The sequence below is a fragment of the Nestor notabilis genome, unplaced genomic scaffold (assembly GCF_000696875.1).
Source record: "Nestor notabilis isolate BGI_N333 unplaced genomic scaffold, ASM69687v1 scaffold32448, whole genome shotgun sequence".
Lineage (NCBI taxonomy): Eukaryota > Metazoa > Chordata > Aves > Psittaciformes > Psittacidae > Nestor > Nestor notabilis.
Window position 1 is genome coordinate 4,801 of NW_009941998.1, and position 15,057 is coordinate 19,857.

The window sequence follows — 15,057 nt, forward strand, 5'->3', positions numbered from 1 at the left end:
CTGCTGTGTGTGATCCTGGTAGAATTGTCTGGTTTCACAAGGATGCTTTGGCAGAAGAGTTTCCGGAGCAGCTTTGCCTACAGTATGAGGCTCTGTGGCTTTGCTGTTTAGGTGCTGGCATTTAGCAAAGCCCATTTACTGCTGACGAATACTTCCAAGGGTTTGTAGTTGGAGTGGGATTGTGAAGTACGTAATTACTACATATGGAGTGGGTACTGGCATGATTTAATTATTTCACCAAAACTTTATTGCTAGTGGTGAGGTTACTTAAGGGATTAGTTGCATGTTAAATCATTAATAGCCTTTGCACAAGCTAGGGAGGAGGTATGCAGAAACTTCTTCCTCTTAGGAGAGAATTGGCTTATTTTTAGCCTTGCTATACTTTTAAGACTCATTTCCTTGTATAACTTCACAAATGATGAAGTGGTTGCTCTATCTGCATAATGTAATTTGAAAGCAGTTACAAAACTTGGGATAAAATAATTCTCAGTTCAGCTCTGCAAAAAACATACTTGGTGAGGCCCTGCTGGTAAGGAGAGCCAAAATTCAACCTTTCCCTTGGGAAGGTGTCCTTGTGCCATCTCACCTGCAGTTGCTTCAGTCAGACAGAGCTCTGAAGATCACCTTTCAAATGAAGTCTCAGGCTCTTGTATCCTGTACTGTTTTTATGGTGGTGGGCATGAGTTTAGAGAACATGCTTTCTGCACATGGGGAGCTTCAACTTCCAACTGCTTGGCAGTTTTCATTCCTTGGCTTTGCATTGGGGTTCCAGTAGTAAGAGCTCTGAGCTGCTGTGAGGTCTGTAACTTGAATTTTGGCTGTATGCTGTGCGTTAAGCAAATGAGCTTTGCTCCTATGTAACAACACTTGAAAGTTTGTCAGCTGTGAATGGTGTTCGTTGGGCTCAGAGGTGCTTGGGTGCAGTTGCCTGAGCTGTGAGGGGGAGGGCTGTGAACATGCATTTAGACAATAATCCTCAAGGCCATCACTATTGTTAGAGAACTGGCTGCAATTGCATGTTGCTGTAGTGACAAACTGGATGTGACCTCAGCACAGGTCTTCAAAATACAGTTTTGTGGTAGTTATAAAACATCCCCTCTTATTAGAAGTCAAAGAATAATCTAAGGATGGTAAATCTGGTCTGCAATGTAATTTTGGAGTATTGGATCGTGCTGATAAGCACTGAAGACTGAATTCTTGTAGTTGCCTAAACATGCTTTGGAAAGTAGAAGTTTGTTTTCTGCTGTGATCTTATGCCCCTACAGGCACCATTAACTCTGCTTGAGTTATGTTTGTAAGTCCACAGGGCTACAGCCTGAGGCAGGAGTGCTGGGGAAGGAGGAATGTCTTGTTTCATACTGGCTTCTAAAAAGTATTAGTCTCAGTCAGAACTCTGGGTTTTGAAGAAAAAATGTGGAATGTGATTCAAGGGAGAAAACGTGAGTAAGGCACAGGCGGTGTTTGTGGCAGGTAAAGCTATGAACAGCATGCTGGGACTGTTGCCTTCTGCATCAACAGAAAGGTGAGGTGCAGCAGTCTTCTAGTTTTTGTAGCAGGAAACTCAAATTGGAACCTATTTTACTTACAAGACCTTTTGAGCTGCAGCTTGCTAATGTCTACCATATTTTAGGTATGACAATGTGCTGGGCACTTCATAAACCAGTTGAAGTGTGATACTTTAATTCTGTAAAGCCTCAGTTAACAGATACTCTTTTTCTTTGGTCATCTTGTTAAATTAGAGGTTGAAAGAGGGGAATCAAATCAGGTTGTTGTTAAATAGTGCAAAGTTTTCTCCTGGGCCTAGCTCAGTAGCCTCAGCTGCTTATAGACATCTGCCAGTAGTATCAGTGTCCATTGGCAGTAAGGCCAGGATAAAACGTGGGGAAGGGGCTGATGAACGCAGGTGTCCCACAGTTGAAAGGACAAAAAAAAATACTGAACAGGAGATAGAGGATTGATTACTCTCTGCTTGAAAGAGCCAGCTAATTGTATTTCGGTTCCTGAACCGAATGGAAATGTCAGTTGCTGCATGATAATTTAAAGTCCTTCATAAGTGAGACATGGATTTTTCTGTTCAAGCTTTTACAGTTACACAGGTTGTGGTGCTGCACAAATCTGCTGTCCTGCTCCTTGTTGCAGTGTACACAAAATTGACACTTCTGCAGCATGTTCTGCAGAACTTGTACATGTGGCCCTCTGCTCACTTAATGCCTGTTACGTGTTAAGTGCTTAGCTTTATGCTGTATTTCTCTCTGGCTTTTAGCTGTCTCAACCAGCCAGATGCAGTAGATAGCAGAGCTGGAAAGATAAGTTTGCACTTTTCCTTCAGCACTTTACCTGTTGTCTTGGATGCCTGGTTTTGAGAAGCAGTCCTACACTCTGCCTGCAGTGCTGGCTTGACCCCTTTGCCTTGTCTGTCTTATTCAGATCATGGAGCTGAAATGGCTGCTGTATGTGACCCTGCTAGCTCTGGGGGCTCTTGCTGTCCAGGCACATGACATGGATGATGACAACGATGGTGAAGATGTAGTTGATATTGAGGATGACTTGGATGATGGCATTGAGGAGGCAGAAGAGTCAAAGCCTGAAACAAGCACTCCTCCCCCAACTCCAAAGGTTTGGCATGGGACTTTATAAAAGATGGAATTACTGCTTGTGTTGTGGTTAATGTGAGTCTGATCAGACTTTGCTACCATTTAGGAGGTTGTGATGTTATTAAAGATGTTATCTGGGAGTAGGGTTTGGAATTAAGCTTAGCTGCTTTGTTCCTATTCTCATGTCCCCTACATTCTTGCTGAAGACTTAGATCCACCCTTGGAATCTGTGGTGTGACTATCAGGAGTTGGTGCTAATGTTTCCAGCTAGATACAGACTTTAGTTCTAGTTGCAGACAAGAGCACAGTGGCTTGGCTCAAGAAGCAATATTTACGTAGCTTCTGTATTTATGCTGCAAGGGTGTTCCAGGTAAGCTCTATTTGAGTGTAAAGGGGGAATGTGAGCTCTGTATCTGTATTTCTTTAGAGAATGTGCTTTGAAAGGTGTGTAAATGCTCCTCTTCTCCAACAGGTTACCTACAGGCCCCCGGTCCCAACCGGGGAGGTGTATTTTGCGGAGTCCTTTGATAAAGGAACTCTGGATGGGTAAGTATTGTCTGAAGTATTCACTACAGCAAATAATTAAAAATGAAACCCTCTCTAGAGCCTGTATTACCCAAATTGAATCAAAGGGCTGTGGTTGGTGAGGATTACAGCAGTGACTAGATGAGGCTGGCTGTTACTGAGTTAAATTAGCGTTGCCTTAAGTTCTAGTAACAAGGGGGAGGTGAGCCATAACATATAATGTTTTAATCCTCATCTGACTTCTTGCTTTCCTCAGGTAATGTGAGGATGGTGAGGTACTACTGTTTTCTACAAGAGCAAAACTTATAGAGGCCATGATCCTGCTTTGAAGGGGGGCAGAGAGCAGCAAATGCAGAAAACTTTGCAGGCTTGGGGTTATAGCTCCTCAGGGGATCAAGACACTGGGGTGTTATCACAGGACAGCAAGGGTTGTCCTATCTTAAGGGCAGGATTTTTAGTGTGTGTGGGGAAAAGTATGGTTTTCCAACCACTGGATGTCTGTCTTCTAGATGGATCCTTTCCAGAGCCAAAAAGGATGATACAGATGATGAGATTGCCAAATATGATGGTGAGTTCAACTCAGGTTTTGGATAATAGATGGTTTCTGATGTCTTTTGTAATATCTGAAGAAGAGGTACAAGTCTGTTTTCTGTTTCTCACTTAAAATCGTATTCACTGAAGAACATAGGGGTGGGCTTTATACCTGGCTAACAATATCAAGTGTAGTTCTGAATTAGCCAAAATATCCACTTGGATGTTTAAAAATAACTTTTAGAGCAGATGTTATGCTGATAACTTGATAAGGTACCCTGGAGGGTATTATTGCAGAATGCTGATTATCTTGCTCAAAATTGGGCTAAACAAAGACTGTCTTGAACAAGTTTTGATAGCATTTGGTTAATTTCTCTTCAGGTAAATGGGAAGTCCAAGACATGAAGGACACTAAGCTTCCAGGAGACAAAGGGCTTGTGTTGGTAACCCGGGCCAAGCACCATGCAATTTCTTCCAAACTTGCAAAGCCTTTTGTATTTGATACCAAACCCCTTATTATACAGTAAGTAAAGGATCACTCTGTTGTTACTTCAAGGGTGACATGATAGCAGGCTGAGGTTAATTCCATAACTGAGCTTTTGTTGACTGGGGGTATAGATGACACAAGATGCTGCAACCTACTATTACACTCTTTAAGCAAGAGTAAAATAGTAACCCAGATTCCCAAAGTGGGAAGTTAGGAACAGGATGGTCCCTCTGAAGCCTGAAGTTAGGAACAGGAGGGTCCCTCTGAAGCCTGACTTGGTAACCTGTCTTGGGATTTGAGTTCCCTTGATTTAATTGTGGTAACAAGGTCAGGCAACTGACTTTTGTACTGCTAATTGTGGAAGTCCTTGTCCTTTGGAACAAAAGCTGATCTATATGTAGGTCGGTGCACTTCCTTATGCAATAAACTGCCCTCTTTCCAAGGTGGAGTGGGCAGAGTGGTCAAGGCACACTTGTTTCCTCCTTCCTTTGTCTTAATTTATCTGTCATGGGGGATGAACAGCTTCTCTAACTCTGTTTGGCCATGACTGATGTAGAAGAATCTGTTTGCAAGTGTGTTAGACTAGTGAGCTGGGGGCGGGAAATAGTTCAGTAAGAACAGTTGAATTGTGGATTATTAGCTACTTTAAACCAAGAGTGAGCTACTTCACATATGCACAAGATAAGGAATTGGTCACTCTGCTTTACTTGACTTTTTAGTTTTGGCTCAAAATACAAGACTAAAAATAAATCCCAGTGGTCATCTGCTCCAGCTGCTGGCACTGAGAGAGGATCAAACATGCTTAGCCTATTCTTGACAGGGATGTTTTGCCTTTTTCAGACTCCTTGGCATCCCTAGATATACTGTTGCATGCTTATAATGCTAAAGGGGCTGCTTCTAGGATCCAATTGATGTCGCTTTAGTAATCCTGCAAACAGAGTTGTCTGTCTTGCATAGTAGTTGTAGAGAAAATAATTGGCTTGCCCTATTCTCTGTTGCAGTGTTTTATGTACGGGAACCTTTTCTTCCTTCTCTGTGCTTCTAGATCATGATCTTCTAGACCAGTACTCAATTCCTTTAATCTTTTCTGTCCAGTTAAGTCTTCTGAATCCTCACTTTTCCTTGTTTCTCAGGCCCTTACTAATATTTGCTTAGTCCTTAGGGTGCAGTATTTTTAATATTCACTGTGCAATTTAAAGCAAGTAACAACAAAAATCTTAATTTGTAATTGGAGATTGTGTATTTCAAAAGCTGTTTTCCCTTACGTATAACACGTTCTCTGCTTCTCTGTCCAAAACTAAAATTAGGTATGAAGTAAACTTCCAAAATGGAATAGAGTGTGGTGGGGCCTATGTGAAATTGCTTTCAAAAACCCCTGAACTGAACCTGGTGAGTAATGCTGCTACTTTGAGTATTAGCTGTGAAAGCAAACTTTCTCATACTGCTGCTTCCTGAAGAAACCCCTTCAGTAAAGGCAGTGGGGCGTATTTAGGGCCTGATCACCAGAATACTTTGCACTCAGCATTTTCCCCACTGTTTTCAGTTGGAGAGGATAAATATTGAAATCTTCTGGCTTCTCGAGTGAAAAATCAGGAGTTCTCTAGTAGCTAAGCAATTGTAGACCTCTACTAAAGCCTGCAATCCTTCAGATTTCCCTAGGTTCTAGGACCAAAGAGTGTCTCATGAGAGTAGCCACTGCATGAGGAGAAACCTCCTCGGGAAGCTGTTGGCACAGAAGGAAGATCCCATGGTTTATCATCTAAAACAGACTAATGCAAATAGCTAAAAATACACCTTGCATTGGTTGTCTTTTGACTTATGAACCCACTTGTGAGTTACTGGGTATATCTAGAAATGGTCTGAAGAGGTTGGTCTGGATGCACTGTTACATGCTCAGCTATACCCATGAGCTATACAGAACCATTTGCTTCATAAATGACCCTTGAATACATTGTCTTAGAAGTGTGGTCAATGGAAGAGACCATGTTACATCTCCTAAGAATTAAGAATCATTATCTCTCCCCTCAATCATATACCCACCTGAAGTGGTTTAGCCTATTCAGACAAAGCTTAACTGCTTTGCAGAAGCTTTCATAGCCTGTGGGTTTTCTTTAACCATCTTCCTAGACTTTATAGGAAGTACCTTTTTATGACTTGTTACCCATCCTTTTCCTTTCCTCCTCCAGCCTCATCGGAGGTGTATTAATACAGATTCCAAAGTGTCCTTTTAAAAAAGGACACCCAAAAGACTATTTGTTCGTGTAACCAGTTTCTTACGTGCATTGAATTTTAAGATACCATTAGCAAGAACAAATAACTTGCTTGCAGTGGTCAGTGGTGAGATTATATCCAGTTAGCTTTCAGATTGAGGCAGTACACCAGCTTGTAAGTGTAAACAGAATAAAAATTGGCCTCACTTCCAGTGCTTCTTATCACTGTGAAAGAAACTCTCTGGACTAACTACTCATTCGTTATTACCACTAAATGATATTTCTGTATTGATGGCTTTTAAAATCCTTTATGATAATGTGGAGATATACTTAGAATATTGGTTGTTACACTTATCTTTTTGATAGCACTTGGATAGCTGCCTTTTTCATTGTGAGCAGTAGAGACCAAAGGTGCAAAATCAAGTATCTGGGATAATTCTGGTGTTTTTTCTAGAGGCTTGTATTCTTCATACAAGCTTTAGTGTGGCTACTTCGGTGCTTGATAGCCAAGCTGCAGAATAATCCCTAATGAATTGGGAGTTCTTACGCCAGGCAGTGACTTAAGCTCTATTTCAGAATGCTGGAATGAAGTCTTGCATTGTTTTTTAAAGGATCAGTTCCATGACAAAACTCCATACACAATCATGTTTGGCCCTGACAAATGTGGAGAGGACTATAAATTGCACTTCATCTTCCGGCACAAAAACCCAAAGACCGGCAGGTATGAGGAGAAGCACGCGAAGCGTCCAGATGCAGACCTGAAGACTTTCTTTACTGATAAGAAGACCCATCTTTACACTCTAGGTATGATGACTGCTCATTATGCATATGAATAACTACTACTGTGTTTCCTGAATCAAAAGCTCATAAAAATGAGCCAGATGAACAGCTGAGTATTTGTGTTGAGACACCATACAGCTAAAGACCACTTGAAAGCTCTGAATGCAAAACCTGGTCTTGTTTTACAGAGGCTTATTTCTTCTTTGCGAAAAGTCTTGACTCATGTAAGGATAGTCATGAGACCTTGAACTTAGTAGTAAAAGAACAGTTGTAACTTGATCTGCTAAGTATATCCAAAGTTACTCTCAACATTTATGAAACTGCTTGAGTGCTGCCTCCTAGTAATTTGGAACATGCTAGGCTTTAGATTTACAGGGATGATTTATGCTTTTTATTTTTTCTTGCTGCTTTCATGGTACCAGACAAACCCAGTGGGTTTTGAAGTACAGTGTCTGGTATATTAGTTACAACTTTCAGGGAATACTCAGGAGGATCTCTCTAGCTTCTACTACAGAGGCAGCAATGGATAAAGAGGAGCAAGATGAAAATCCTGTGAGTCAGGAGTAAGGAGACTTACTCTTGAGTAGAATGTGAATATATACATTCTTGCTACTAAGAGAATACTTAACAGTGTCAAAGTCAACTTGCTGTGGTAACTGGTAGATCGCTTGAAGCTTCTTTGTGTTTTTAGCATGTTTAACGTAGGACTCCTGCAACAAGTCCTCTCTCACAGGCTGAGATGTGGTACATCATCACTAGTTACAGTTTGGCATAAGGAGAAAGGTTCTTATGAAACAGTTGCTGGGTAGGTGGTAGCTTGGTTTGTGAAGCTTTAGTTGTACAGTGGGGATGAGCGATGCTGTATGATGCATGCTTTGTATCATATATGTAATGGCTACATCAATGTTTTTCCTTCCAGTCCTGAATCCTGATAATAGTTTTGAAATCCTGGTTGATCAAACGGTTGTCAACAGTGGGAATTTGCTAAATGATATGTCTCCTCCTGTGAATCCACCCCGGGAGATCGAAGACCCAAATGACCAGAAGCCTGAGGACTGGGATGAAAGACCAAAAATCCCAGACCCAGATGCTGTTAAACCAGATGACTGGTAAGCTGTTGGAGGGGTGGAATTGAAGGATGCCTTAGCTTGATAATTCAGTCCTGATCAAAAAGTCTTTCTCAGATGGCCTTACAGAAGGCTTTGAATCTCGCCCTTGTAATCAAACCACAGTCAGTTTAGGCATTTGAGGAGCAGTTGCTAGGAAAAAGCAGACAGAGTCCATGTCCTCTGGAAATTGCTGTTTAGTGCTCCTGTTGCTGTGCTGGCTACAGATGAAAGTTTTGCTGAAAGAGCTGTGCTAGCTGATGCTTTCATCCTTGGTGAGATCAAAAGGTGAGCTGCAGAAGGTATAACTGTAAGATGTTTGTGGTTGTTTCTGCAATACATAGTTCCAAGCGACTGAAATACCAGCTGACATCCTAAATCAGAAACTGACGCTGGGTTTCTGTCTTTGAACCTTGCTTTGTGAACCATACACTCGATTTCAAGCTCAAATGTATGTTTGCAGCAACCACCAAGATACAGGATTTGCTGTAAATCCTTTCTAGGTTGGTTTTAAAAAGCCAGTATTACCTTACAGTTGGTGCTATGACTGTGCCATGAGGCACATGTCTGGGTTAACAGGTTGTGATGCAATTCTGGTCTGAAATCATGGCATTACCCTTAACCTACCTACAGTGAAGCTGGCTGGTTGTCCAGATCAGTGGGCTTGTTCAAAGTCTGTAGAATTATGCCTTGGGGTTAAGAACTTCTATGTCTTGCATGTGGTAATATATAATCTGTTTTCAAGGGATGAGGATGCTCCTGCAAAGATCGCAGATGAAAACGCTGTGAAGCCAGAGGGCTGGCTGGATGATGAGCCAGAATATGTAGCAGACCCTGATGCTGAGAAGCCTGAAGACTGGTATGTTTACTGCCTCTTGCAAATGACAGCAAGTATTTCATGGCTTTGGTGCTGGCTTTTAGCTAGTTCACTGTTGCTTGCTGACAGTTACTGATTCATGCTGTCTTGCTGCAGAAGGTAGAGTTGGTCTGGGGATTCTTGTGACCTTGTGTTCCCCTGTGCACTTGTTAACTCTTTTGTGATATAAGCTGAAAAGGCAGGGAGGGTCACCTTGCAGGTGTACTGTACTTGGAATGAGCAGCAAGGGAGCCTGTGCTCAGGGACTGAGCTTTTGTTGAGCTTCTGTGCTTTCCAAGCTGTTTGTTGAAATCCTCCTTAAATCCTCCTTCCTTCTGTGGTGCCTTCATCTACAGTCCTATGCTGTGTCTAAATCTTACTCTATGTAAAGGGAAAAGGTGGATTTCAAAACCAAATTTCCTTTTTCAGGGATGAGGACATGGATGGTGAATGGGAGGCACCTCAGATTGCAAATCCTAAATGTGAGGCAGCACCTGGCTGTGGTACCTGGCAGCGACCAATGATTGACAATCCAAACTACAAAGGCAAATGGAAGCCTCCTATGATTGATAATGTGAACTATCAGGTTGGTGTGTTCATTGCTTAAACTGCTGGCCAATGTATTTTTCTTAGAGAAAAACAGAAGGAATTAGATTCAGCAGGTGTAATTCAAATACAAATCTGTAGTGATTGTACTGTTTCAAGTGGAGAGATTTAAAGTGTTTTTTGGGCTTCACTTTATTTGTAGCACAAATGAGAATTGATTTTCAAACCCTGACAAGTTGCGGGTAGACATTGTAATTAAGTGCAATGGATTGGTCTTTCACTCTGTTCAAAGTGGACTGAAAACTAAAAATTGCATTACAGTAGGTGAGGCTGAATGTCTTTTGTCTTTCCTAGGGCATTTGGAAACCTAGGAAGATCCCAAACCCAGATTTCTTTGAAGACTTAGAACCTTTCAAGATGACTCCTTTCAGTGCTGTGGGACTTGAGCTGTGGTCAATGACTTCTGACATCTTTTTTGACAACTTTATCATCTGTACTGAAAGAGCTGTGGCTGATGATTGGGCCAGTGATGGATGGGGACTGAAAAAGGCAGCTGATGGTGCTGCAGAGGTGAGAAATAAAGGTTTAGTTTGTATGCTTCTGACTTGGACAGTAGGAGCATTGTTGCTTTTCCTTCCATGGTCTTTATCAACATACCCCTATATGTACCAAGGATAGGGGTTAGGCTAAACCAGATTGGAACCTCCATTCCTAACAATATTACAGTAATGGTTGCTATGAGTAGCAATTAGTTACTCGCTGCTCTGTTGTGAGATTTTTGCTCTGACAATTGGACTATTGGCTTTAGCCTAATTCTTAATTCATAAACTATGGGGAGAAAATACTTCTGCAAGTTAAATTTAATTATTTGAAGTATGAAATATGTTTAAAGCTGCAAAAAGCTTAAACTTAACTTCTGTGACTTGCTGTATGGGATGAAATGTGACAGTTCTTCTTACTTTATAGCCTGGTGTTGTAGGCCAGATGATGGCAGCGGCTGAAGAGGGGCCCTGGCTTTGGGTGGTCTACATCCTCACTGTGGCTTTGCCAGTGTTCCTTGTTGTCCTTTTCTGCTGCTCTGGGAAGGTACGAATTTACTCTGATAATAAGTAGTATAATGTTCAAAAAGAGATTCAGCAAAACGTGCCTTTGCGTCACAAGTAATTGCCTGGTTTTGACAATGTTTTGTTTTTAGAAACAGCCAAGTGCTGCAGAATACAAAAAGACTGATGCTCCTCAGCCTGATGTGATGGATGAGGAGAAAGAGGAAGAAAAAGACAAAGGGGACAAGGAAGAGGAGGAAGAAGAGGAAGCAAATGAGGAGAAGCTAGGTAGGTGAACTAGGTAGTCTTGAAACAGTTTTGAGTGTTTTCTCTGATAAGATAGACCAGCAGGATTGGCAGACATGGAGTAAAGCCAACGGTGAATGAAGTCAGAAATGAGAATGAGGTGTTTTTTTTATTTCCCTTAGAAGAGAAGCAGAAAAGTGATGCTGATATAGGAAGTGCTAGTCAAGAGGAGGAGGAAGAAGAGGAGGAGGAAGAGGACAGGAAACCTGCATCAGAGGTAAGAGTGTTGTTTGATGTTTGAGGGAAGCTTGTGCATTTTTTTTTCCCTTAAGTCGTGTAGAACAAGCTTTACTGATGTGTTAAAAGTTAACTTGGCTCATGTGATACTCCCTCCTGGTGTCAGAACCCTGGAAAACTTAATCACCCTGCTGAATAGGAACTTCTGTGGCTAAATGCAGCAGAGCTAAAGGCACTGCCCCAGACCCTGCGTTGTGAGAGGAGTGGGACTCTGGAATGCATCCTCTTGAGGCAAAAGGCTTATTCAGCTTTGTGTGCAGCCAGGATGTGACTTCTTAAGTGCTTCACGCTGACATAATGGCTGACTTAAAAATGGGTGGAGTGTTGCTCAAAGTTAAAGGGATTTTCACAGCAGCAGAAGCTGCTGAGTACTCTCAGCAAATAGCCTGCGTCCACTATGAAAACAAGAGGATTTGTGTTTGCCGTGTATAGAAAGGAAGGATGTAACAGTGGTAGGGCCTTTCAAAAAAGAAATCCTAAAGTAGAAGTGAAAGTAGGTAATTCTTCTAGGTTAGCTCAAAACGGGTTTAAGGGTGTTCTCAGATTTTATTTCCTTGATGTTTACACAAATTACTCTCTTGCAGGAGGAGGAAACTGTGAATAGATCACCCAGAAACAGAAAGCCAAGAAAAGATTGAAAAAAAAAAAAAAAGTCCTAAGAACTTGATCTGTAATTTTTTTTTCTTTAATTTTTTTCTCCAAACATGGTTCTGGGAGAGGACCTTGGACACCTTACATTGAAACTTGGACAAACCTCAAGATTTCACCATCCACAGGTTCCAGTCACACTATCCAATGTAATGGAGTGTCTAGCAGTAAAACCTTTGCAATCATCTGTTTTAAAGAACATCATTCCTGTAGAAAAGAATGCATTTACTAGAACGGGCTGTGGATTTTGGAATGTAACATAACTAACCTTTTCAGTTTTGGTTTTAAATATTCTTTTCAGTTTTTAAGTAGATTGGTAGAACTTTTCCGGTCTCAGACTTTGGCTTAATTTAATATATTAATTAGTGAAAAAATAACAATGAATATTGAAAGTGCTAGGTGATACAAATGCAGTTTTATAACTAGGTTTTTTTACAAGTATGTAAATTCCTAAATGCACCAATGTCTTTATATCCCTTAAAATTTGATAATTGTTTCAAGAAAAGCTGTCAATGTATTTGACAACCCCTCTGCTGCCCTCAAAAGAAAACTGGGGTGGGGTGTATGGGGAAACCAGTAGTGAAACTAATCAATCAGCTTCATTCTTCTGGGGGCAGGGGAAAGAGGAAGGAGGGGTGGAAGGAAGGGGTTAGTCTCTAGAATATGCATACTGTGCATGGCTAAAGCCCTGTTAAGTGTTGACAAATGATCTAGGATTTGGAGTGGGTCATCTTAATGTGGCATTTAATCCTGCGGACCTTGCAGATAATGGATTTTGTTAGTTCTTGAACTCTCTGTGTAAAGCTAATGGGTTGTGGGGGTGGGGTTAGACTACTTCCCCCTTTCCCCTCTGTTCAGCCACTGATGCTTTCCTTTCTCTGTGACTATACAGCTTTTTCTGAGTGCAGCTTTGCCTCAGTTGCTGAAGTGCTTCATGTTCAGCTCATCGTCAAACTCTATTTTTATAGCTAGGCCTACTCCTTTCCAGGGTCCAAACACTGGATAGGACAGTGTCCCATATCCTCTCACTGTTATCACTGTATGTCTACTCCTGTAGGAATGGGGGAGGTAGTTGGGTAGACAAGTTGAACTGAGTATTTGTTAAGGAAAAAAGAAACTCAAAGAAGATGTCAGTATTGTAGGTGGGGAAGGAGCATGTGGGATATCTTAACCGGTATGTGAAACTGTTTAAGTCTCTTTTTATCTGCTCTTCATGTAACAAATGCATCCTAAATTATATTGTGAATGTTAGGGAGTTCCAATTCCAGCTGAATAAATTTTTTTAAAGCGTTGAGTCTACCATATTATACTGTTTCAAACACTTTCTTTTTGTGGAATGCAGGTGACCACAGGAGCATACCTCTGAGGGTGAAATCTATGTAACTTCATTACACTGTACCAAATATGTTGGCGTTTGGATGTCTATATAGATAAACTTCTGCCTTTTGTTTAGAGTGAAATTAAATGTCCTAAAACTACTCTTCTTGCACTGAATTTAAACACTCCAGTGTTGTTTGGTTATATCATAGGTCTGGTGTGGGGAATGATTCCCAGGGGTTGGGGAGGGAAGAGTGTTGCAGTTACCTTGCAAACAAGCTAACCAGTTACTAAAAGACTCTTGGTTTGGGGTTTTTTTGTAAACCACCTTTTGCTGCCTGTCCTTATGTTGTATCCCTTGGTTGTTGTGTTTGAAATATTAGTGCTCACCAATGCATAGCAGGATTTATTGATCTTTCTGCAGTGTGCAAATAAACTATTGTAAGCAAGATACTGGAAGTAATTTCAGACTTCTCTTGGGAGCTCTTGCATGTTCAGAATGCCTTTGCCTGTTTAACACCTGGTAAATACTGCTCCTTCTTGCAAAAATAGCTTATACTCTGACATGGAAGATGTCATAGCTTAAGCATTGCTACTAGCTTGTTCTCAGGACTGTATTTTTATCAAGGAGCAGCTGCTATTTATTGACTCTCAGTCCTTTGAGATGAAGTGTAATGTAAATGGTTTCAATTCAGCTAACATTTTGAGCACAACATGAAAATCTATTAATCTAATGTTTTTTTTAATCTTAATATGCAAATTGCCTTAAATTCCCAAACAATTCCATGTGCATACATGTTCTTTCAAAGCATCAAAAGTGAACTTAAGGTCTGCTATCAGCTTTTAAATAGTGTTATAGTCAAGCTAATTGTAAATCTACATTTGCTTCTGCTAAACCTCCTGAAAAGGTCTCTTTGTCTGCATGTTACAGCTTTTTTTGATACCATAGTGTATGCTTCTTAAATAATCACTGCAATAAATGAAGACTTTCCAAAATGGATAGACAACTCAAGTTACTTTTTATCCTGCTTTCTGACTTGGGTGGCTCAGTTTAACCTCAGCATCATCACTTAATTATTTGTAAAATGGAAAAAAAGGAGCTATCTGCTTATCCTGAGTACTTTTAAAGCATAGCTCTGAACCTCTTGTTGCTGGTTGTAACTGTGAACTAGGTTTGGAACTGTTGTGAGTACTTGGTGTATTTGGGCTTTTTGTGTCTGTGCACACTAGAGTGGCAGCTTCTGAGGACGCTCTGCTTCACCGGGCATGCGTGTGTGAAGGTGGGGGATGTCAGACTGAGAAGGTGAATCAGAACAGGGACTAGGAGCAGTGGAAATGCTGAAAACAGGGTTTTTTTCCTCCCAGAGTTGATAAAGATGCAGCTATAGCCAACAAACCCCCTCCGGCAGCTTGTGGGCTGTGATCCAGCCGTTCTCGGCTTGAGGCTGTGGCTTGTAGGATGCGTTGTCAATGTCTCTTTGTAAGATTGACTCCTGGGCTTGAGGGGAGATGGTTGCAAGTGCTAATTGCTAGCAGAGTGCGTCTTGTGGTGGTTGTCTCACTCCTTCCTCAACAACAGTGCTCAGCTTGGGCTGTGGTTACCTCTCCATCCTCAACTGTTCCCCAATTAATACCATGATGTCGGAAAGGGGATTTTGGGTAGATTGGTTTGGGTTTGGGGTTGGTTTTAGTGTTGCTGAACAAGGGCTGATCTTTCACTTCCAGGAATGACCTCTCCCTTTCAAAAAGGGGCAGCTTGGGGGAGGGGGAATACGTAAACGCTAACCAATAACGAAACTTAACTCGGTTTGGCTTTCTTTGTCCTACTACCGAGCCTACCCCCGTCCTCACCCTCGCTCCCGGCTGCCTCC

At 41.4% G+C, this 15,057-nt stretch overlaps 1 protein-coding gene across 2 annotated transcripts; it reads left to right on the forward strand.

The window, feature by feature from the left end:
- Positions 1–2,426: 2,426 nt before the first annotated feature.
- Positions 2,427–13,159, forward strand: CANX (calnexin). 2 transcript variants are annotated; one of them, XM_010021169.1, is made up of 14 exons: positions 2,427–2,616; positions 3,067–3,140; positions 3,629–3,687; positions 4,032–4,173; positions 5,445–5,526; positions 6,959–7,151; positions 8,047–8,236; positions 8,979–9,092; positions 9,519–9,675; positions 9,990–10,205; positions 10,602–10,721; positions 10,831–10,966; positions 11,107–11,201; positions 11,806–13,159. In XM_010021169.1, the coding sequence occupies exons 1-14, from the start codon at positions 2,431–2,433 to the stop codon at positions 11,857–11,859; spliced, it is 1,818 nt and encodes a 605-aa protein (XP_010019471.1). In that variant the 5' UTR covers positions 2,427–2,430; the 3' UTR covers positions 11,860–13,159. The 2 variants fall into 2 exon arrangements, with proteins under 2 accessions (XP_010019471.1, XP_010019472.1); XM_010021170.1 differs by having other exon boundaries at positions 11,110–11,201.
- The last annotated feature ends 1,898 nt before the right edge of the window (positions 13,160–15,057 follow it).